This window comes from Procambarus clarkii, chromosome 80 (genome assembly GCF_040958095.1).
Source record: "Procambarus clarkii isolate CNS0578487 chromosome 80, FALCON_Pclarkii_2.0, whole genome shotgun sequence".
NCBI classification, from domain to species: Eukaryota; Metazoa; Arthropoda; class Malacostraca; order Decapoda; family Cambaridae; genus Procambarus; species Procambarus clarkii.
In genome coordinates this window covers 23,534,545-23,542,977 of record NC_091229.1, presented here as the reverse complement: position 1 = coordinate 23,542,977, position 8,433 = coordinate 23,534,545, and the positions used below count along the sequence as shown (strand labels likewise).

Sequence of the window (8,433 nt, the reverse complement as noted above, 5' to 3'; positions counted from 1 at the left end):
ACATACAATGTCTAAAGCCACTATTACGCAAAGCGTTTCGGGCAGAAAAAACACTAAGACTAAAACTTAATACTAATTGAGATTAAAGTATAAATTGTGTTGAGAAAATAAAAAAAATAAGAAAAAGGGGAGGAATATGACAGAAAAAATAGCAAATATACAATTTGATCAACAGACAGCATTGTTTAAAATAGAAGACATGGGTTGACATTTAGGGGGTGAGGTAAGTTACATGGAGTTAATTAGGTAGTACTTAGTTTTTATCTTAAACTGGTTGAGAGAGGTACAGTTTTTAACATAATTGGGAAGGTCGTTCCACATTCTGGGTCCCTTGATTTGTAAAGCATTTCTAGTTTGACTAAGTCGTACTCTTGGAATATCAAATAGGTATTTTTTCTGGTGTGGTGCTCATGGGATGTGTTACAACCTTCTAGGAAGCTTTTAAGGTCAGGATTGACATTACAGTTCAGCGTTTTATATATATAAAATACACATACAGTGACTTAATATTTAACATATTCAGAGATTTGAGTAAGGGTACCATTTGTCCTGGAGTCTCTGATAACAGGGCAATCACAGATATAGTGTTGGAGAGTGTGTCCCAGCTCCTGTTTACATAGTTTACAATAGGAATGTTCACCATTAAAGAATGTGCTGCCATAGATATCGATATCCCATCCTAATTCCGGCAATTACAATGTCACACTTTCTAGAGGATGTTTTATGCTGCCTGTACATATAATTGTCGGTTATAGCTCTTTATATTTTGACATAATATGTCTCTGATGTAATATATGAGACGAGTCAGGGGCTCAGATGGTGTGTGACAAGGCCATCTAGCGGTGTGGGGGCAGAGTGTGATGGCGTCTCTCACGTCCCCGTGTTGGCGCCGCCGCCTGGGAGTCTCCCGTCTTGGTAGTCCATCTCCTACTAACAACAACAACCGTTAGCCCGCGTGTGTCCGCCCGAGTTATCTCGCACAACTGCTATTACTGGCACTTGGCATTTTGAAGAGAGCAAGTGGTGACTTGTGTGAGCCAGAGAGGATGTTGCTTCCCAACTTGCCGCCTCCGGAGGAAGGTATCCGCCACCGCCAGTGCAACACTCAGGCCTTCATGAACCAGCGGGAACTGGGCTTTGGGACCCTCTATATCGCTGAAAGGTATAGGTTATTGAGGCCTCAAGCTCCACTTTTACAAACACTGCCTTGTCTTTGGGTATTATTTACAATATTTTGGTGTGGATGGTTGAAGGTGGACATTGCCAAATCGTACACAGACTTTCAACTAAACCCATTTTCAACAAAAAATTTAAAACCGTATATATATCCTAGGCCCCCTTATCTCTCAAGTTCAAATAAGTTTATTGAGAAAAGGAAGTACATTTCAAAAGGATAGAGTAGCTTAGATTATTTCTACCCTCGTCTATATAAGGTCCCTCAAAGGGCTCACAAACCCATACAGTACACCAGTTATTAATCATATTATATATTTCACATTACAATGGTAATCACAGGACATACTGTGAGATCTCTTATTGATTATGCTGCCCCTGTCATTTCTTGTTTTGGTGAAGGCAGAGTAAACAAGTTGGAGAAGGTAGAAAACGAAGTCATGAGAGTAATCCCAAGATTACACACAAATCACAATAGCATGATGCATCAAATGAACAAATCCACAAGGGCCGTGACGAGGGTTCGGATCTACATCAGAGAGCATCCCAGACACTGCCTTAATCGACTGCGCTACGACATGGTAAAAGAATTACAACCAGAAGTTCTACTGCCCTTACTTGGACCCTGCAGCCTCTCCGAGACACAAACCAGGATTTTACGCAATTTCCCCATGCACTCGAGCTCTGTCAATAGGCCAATCTACCTTTTCGCCCTTGGAGGTAGAATGCCATTCTCTTGGCAAAATGGAGAAGCTGACAACTGTAAACAATGTAAGCCAACTTCTGGGCAGGTGCTCCCAGTTCTTAGATGAGCAAAATCTATATTCAGTATACCCAAGTTATGTCGTTGGGAAAGATCACTCGGGTCTGTACGAGTTAAATTTTTGACAGGCCAACTGTGTATCCCAGCGTGCATGACATGTCACCAGATAGATTGAATGGTTCAGGTGTGATGTTGTGCTGAAAATGTGCCATTGCTATATCTGTCAAGATATTAGCTGGAATGCCATCATGTGATGTGATTGATTGCCATGTTATGCTCCATCCCTAGGCATTATGATACCACATAGTCAAATGAATTATTATCACTGTCAACGGGCTCGTGGTCATCAAGAGGACAGCATGGAGCCGTGCAGTAATAAAATGTGGGAGGAAACTCAAATTTACTTTTTAATTTCCAGTTTATTTTTTTATGCAAAAGATACTTACAGTATTAGTTAATCTTTGTAAAGTTTCTACCAATTTAAATTGGTAGTTTATTTGTTATAATTATGGATGAATGTTATCCCTGAGCATAAATCCTTGCTTCATCCTTGGTGTATACCTGGTTCCCAAAACCAATTTATTCCTGGTAACCAAACCCAATTTCCATCACTGGAGCCGTGATGATCAAGGTAGAATATATCTGCCAAACTAGGAAGCAAATTTTCCTTAAGCAAATCTTTGGAATAATGACTTGTCCATAAATAGTATTTCCTTTATCACACTATTAGCACCTCATGCTTTTTGCCGACTCACAATTTGAGGGTTGTCCAGGAGAGACTCGTCTGTTTTATTGGATCTTATAACATTTATTAGGACTTAATCTGCCCTTCTATTCCTGTTTTTGCTGTCTAATGTTTTCCAAGTGTTTTTTACATGCTCACTAACTCTTTCTCTTTCTCACAACAGCCGAGTTTCTTGGGCCAAAGACGGTGCCGATGAAGGTTTTTCTCTAGAGTACCCACACATTGCCATTCATGCTGTCAGCAGAGATGTATCAAGCTTTGCCCATCCTTGCCTGTATCTCATGGTAGATGCAAAATTGGAAGAAACTCCAAGTAAGGAATATTTGATTTAATTTTAGCTGTAATTTTGTAACTTTTTTTTTTTATTACTGTATCTGATGTTTCTTTGACTGAAGAGTGCCTTGGCCTTTTTTTCTGCAACATTTGTAGGACTTCCATTCCATTCATTTTATTGGTGTGCAATGAACGTAAAATTGAATGCCAAAAGATAAAGCCTTTTCATAGATAATATTAGCACCTCGGTAAATTAGGAGAAATATGGTAAACCTGCAGCCATTGGTGATGGACCTGCAGCCATTAGTGATGGGTATGTTTAACTTATGAAATACAGTAGATAAAAGGGAATTCATATTGGTGTAGAAAATTAGCCAGAGAGCATGAGAAAGTAGTTCCAAGCCAGATACTTGGCATAGCACTGTGACTGTACCTTTATTTAAAAATGAAGATTAATGGAATTGTGTAATAAATGCAGACCAGCATTTAACAACTGGGATTCTGCAATAGAGAGAGAGAGAGAGAGATAAATGGGCTAAATCTAATAATATACTAATGTATTTGAGTTTTTTTGTGTTTAATTATTTTGATTGAACCAGTATCAAGAGAAGAGACACATCATCTCCTTGCAGTTAGTTGACAATGAAATCCTTGTGTTAATTTAAAGTACTACCCTAAATTATTTCCAGGTTACCAAGGTTGATAAATGCTGCCTGCTATAGACTACTAAGTAGTGTTGTATATGACAGTATTGTAATTAGAAGGGTTTAGTAAATATATAATTCGGGTAATTTGTCTGTGATAAGTAAGATGGTTTCAATACTGCTAGAGGTTATATTGCTCAGATATTTGCAATGAGATGGGTAGAAGCTATCAGGAGCTGTATTGTATATGGCATTAGAGGTGTACCTAAACCAATATTATGATACTGCAAAAGTGAGCAGATACCAATAAATCGGTATTCTGTTAGTGTGTATGGGGGAGGGGTTAGGATGTGGATGGAGTTTAGTTATGGCAGTAAATATACAACAATCTATATGAATGGAAGTTGTTTAAATACCTGGTATGTGTGATCAGGGGTTGGAGGGAGGAAATGGTGCTAGCAAAGTTGGGGTAAGAAAGTGACTGATGCAGTATGTAGAATACTCGTTTATGAAAATGGCAGATGCAGCCAGAGAGCTATGTGAAGAGTATAGTGCTTTCATTTGTATACCGTTGAGACACTCGTGTGGTGTGAACATAGGAAAATAAATATTTAGACCTGTAAAAATGGACAGCTTCAGAAGTATTCATATTATTATGAAAATAGATTATAAAAGTTATGTAGATTGCAAAAAGTCAGTGACGAGTACCAATTGGCTAGAGCATTTAAAATAGATGAATGATGATAGACTAGTGAAGAGTGAAATTATTAGTAAATTTAAGGGTAGTAGTAGTAGTACAGAAATTCTAGAAAAATGATTGGCAGACCTGGAGTGGGAATTATTGTGAAGGATTATTTTGTTGCAACCAATCTTGAAAAGTGAACGGATGTGTTTGTACTATTTTTGAGTGCATAATTAGAGCACTGTGGACACTTAATATTATAAAGCAGTTGGGTGCTGCTGTGCATAATTTGCTTGAGTGGATGAGCTTATTTTTATGTAAAGCTATAGTGCATGGTGAATGGTGTTTTTTTTTTGTGGATGGGGGAGAGGGTAAATCTCCTGGTTTCCTAACTGCATTTATGTTTACTTGCAAATCACTAATAATTTCAGCCAATGCGATGAGCGGTGATGGTTCCGATTCGGAAGATGATGATGATGAATCTGCCATGACTGAAGTTCGGTTTGTTCCCTCAGACCATTTTTCACTAGAACCGATGTACAAGGCCCTTAATGACTGCCAGCTCCTCCACCCTGACCCAGAAGATCAGCAGTCTGATGAAAGTAATAATACTGTATTCTAAAACTTTTTTTTTTTTTTTTTAATTTTCATCCCCCCTGTAAAATTTACTGCTATATATATATATGTGTGTGTGTGAACCTTTACTAATTCAGTGTGTGTGTTTGTGTGTAAAAGAGGACCATCAGCTAGATAGGCTTTATATAAATGTTGGGACATCTGATGACTTTGTAAGACTAATGATAATACATGCTGCTACTGGAAGAGAAACAGACGATTTGTTTTGGACCTATTAGTATAACCATTCAGTTATTTGCTTTTTGTGGATATATTTACAGTTCAGTTTTTCTTCTGAACAGTGTGTCAGTGAGAAGGACCCATTTAACATACACCTTTAATGACAAAAATTTATACAAAAACATAAATTACATTTAAAATATAAGTCATTTTTACCAGGCTGCTTGCTGATCTGTGCAGCCCATCTTCCTAACATTAAATTATTCATAGCATGAATTTGATTGAAAGTACCAGTATGTAGTGATGGACCACCAGAAGTTGACTTTTTATTGATTTTGGACAAGCTGGATACTTTTTAACTGCAACATAAATTTAATACCAAACCTCATGCAATCCTAAGTCTATTACATGCTATATTCACAGAGAATAATCACACTAACGTGACTGCAACAATGAAAAAATCCGTAGGAGCCATGAGAGGGTTTCAACCTATGCGATGGGCGTTCCCAGACACGCGCGCTAGCTAACCCTCACCCTTCACTAGCTTCAAACCCTCATCACGGCTCCTATGGATTTGTTTTAATTTTCTCTACTGATAATATCACAGCATTATCGATGTCGATAATTGCACATCAACCAAATAGTTTCTACAAGTACAATAATTTCAAGAGGATGGGTTGGAATTTTCATATGACCAACATTTGGTCGAGGACCGGGCCGTGCGGACACAAAGCCCCACTGTCATCGCAAGGTAACTGCAATGTAACGGAGGAATAACCCACCAGTTTGAAAGCAGTTTCCAATTTTGTTGCACGCTGGTAATCCTGGATGTTGTTTTTCAGATGTTGGAGAAGAGGATGACGAAGATGAAGGAGAGTATGAAGTGAGTGAGAACGGGTACCATATGCCTGGTTCCTCTGAAGACAACATGGAAGGAGGTGAGAGTCAGTTGTAATTGTTCACGACTACAGTGCGTTGAGGAAAAGTATATTTTGATTTTGGATAAGCTTTTATTTAATTTTTGTTATAACCCTTAAGAGACATTTGAAATGTCAGACAAGGTTCGGTATTCCATTCTCACAAGAAATGGAGAACTTGACATTAAATTACTGTTAATTTACTGTGAAAGAATGTTTGTTTAAATTTGGTTCTGAATTATTCATGAACATTGAGGGTAAAGTTTGGGATGGAAAACAGAACATGGCCGAGTGAAGTTGAAAAATATCCAGTAATGTATCTCATTGACACGCAAAAAGGAAATAATCAACTCTCACCCACTTGACACACAACTCGTCTCCACTGGTGTGTCTGCTGGACGCTAATATTGTGTTGGTTCTTTCCTCATAGTAACACTGTTTCTCCACTGTTTTATTTTAATCAAGACGTTTCTTTATTCCATTACCGACTGAACTTCTTAATTTGTTCTGACCATTGATCTTGCTGCATGCATAAATCTTATCATCACCACCAAGCTTTCTGCGTATTTCCATTCCTTGAGTGTCTCCTGCTGGCAAATACCTTAAGATCTTGGTCTATTTATTTATACAGTATACTGTACGTGGTATACTGTATATGTAGGAAAACTCGGTACTCCTATTGGTACTGGGATTTAATGTTATTTGATGGTCCAGCAGCATCATGCTGCACAAGATATCACCACCTCAAAGAGGTGCTGCAATCCTGGCTGGCTGCATGTCGCTAGACAATGGTTTCGATTTTTATACTAAATAAGTCTGTGATCATTTTTATGTGCATCGTCGAGACGAGTTGACAGTTATGCAATTTTTGTTTTGTTTTTCTCTCTTGAGCATAGCTTTTTATGTTGCTGTTTTTTCATATTTTGTTGCTGCTACTCTTATAATTGTTAATATCACAGCATATGACAGCAGTGATCTATTGGACTCCTGATTACTTTCAGCAGCAGGCTCGGAGCATGTAGTGCCTGATGGAAGTGTTGGAGGTAATGAGGGGACCAATGGAGACACACAAGGTGAGGAAGCCATGGATATGGGGCAGTTTGATGATGCAGATATGTGAAAAACTTTTTTATATATAGGGAATTTTGATTGCTTTGTTTTATTTTTCTAATGTAACTGAAGAAAGTGACAGTTTAATCAAAGTGATATGAATGGGACATATGTTACATGTACAGCCAGTATGATCTGAGGAAAGTGGGATACAGTGTATGTAATAGAATGAAATGTATCCACAGAATCCAATAATGACAAGTTGGAATAAAAATGCCATGACAAGTGGAATGATTTGTGCAAAAGGATATTCCTGTATTTTTATTTTAAAGTACCATGTATAATAAACAACCTATTTTAAGTAACGACATAAAAACAATAAGAACACAGCTCTTAAGTTAAAAGCACTTTGGTATAAAGTTTGGTTTCAAATGTTGTAAAGTAGATAGTGACAGTATGCTTAGTATATAGTAATATATCCTACACGCGCACACCAAGAACTCTGCACATTTGTTATTCTCGGTAGAGTTACATATAGTTAACACAAATGTGATACAGAACTTGAACATTATCCTTCATCACTATATCACCATGGATACGATGACAGAGTAGGCTACGCTACTACATTTGTTTCGTCATAATTTTTGATGTAGGTAATATTTCTTTATTTCTGTAATAAATTTCATGAGTCATTTGTTTCTAAAAAAAAAATCATGTTATGAAATATTTTTATTACTCTGATCTTATGTTTTATGTCAAGGTATTAAAAAAGTTTGTATTATGTTTATCGTTACTTGTCCATTTAACGTGAAAATCGCAACATATTTCTTAATTGTTACTTTAAAAAAAAATATCCTGTAATTTTACATTACTGTTTGTAGATCTCTTATTGTGTATTTTTATATTTTGGAATTCCTGTTTTTGTATTGCATTTTGGGGTCACTGAAGTCATGTTGGATGTCGTCTTGTAATGTTTGTAATATTTTACCAAAACTGTTTATTACTGCTGCTGGTGTTGATCTTTCATGGTTAGTTTGTTTATACTTAACTGTAGACCAATTACGGTTTATCTTGGTCAGTATTTCATTTTATGTGAGTATATTTTGAATGATAGAATGAATACAAAAAAACTGTTGTTGGAAACACCCTCAAATATACTGTAATTTACTTAAAAGGCATTTTATTTCCTATTCATTTAAAAAAAAAAAACATCAGCAGTTGTATTCTAACTTGTACCATATGTTGTACATATTATTTTCCTTAATTTTTTTTATCTATGTAAATGTGTGTGTGTACGTTTTATGCATTCATTCATGCCTATGAGATTGCAGGTACAGGCTGTAATAACTGAACCATAATAAGCACAAAAGGGTTAAAATTAATTTTAATAA

General features: G+C 36.8%; 1 protein-coding gene across 2 annotated transcripts; it reads left to right on the top strand.

The window, feature by feature from the left end:
* Positions 1-844: 844 nt before the first annotated feature.
* Positions 845-8,216, top strand: icln (chloride nucleotide-sensitive channel icln). 2 transcript variants are annotated; one of them, XM_045727789.2, is made up of 5 exons: positions 845-1,162; positions 2,845-2,993; positions 4,712-4,882; positions 5,918-6,013; positions 6,997-8,216. In XM_045727789.2, exons 1-5 carry the CDS (start codon positions 1,047-1,049, stop codon positions 7,110-7,112), a joined length of 648 nt encoding a protein of 215 aa, XP_045583745.1. In that variant the 5' UTR covers positions 845-1,046; the 3' UTR covers positions 7,113-8,216. The 2 variants fall into 2 exon arrangements, with proteins under 2 accessions (XP_045583745.1, XP_045583744.1); XM_045727788.2 differs by having other exon boundaries at positions 6,994-8,216.
* Positions 8,217-8,433: the final 217 nt, after the last annotated feature.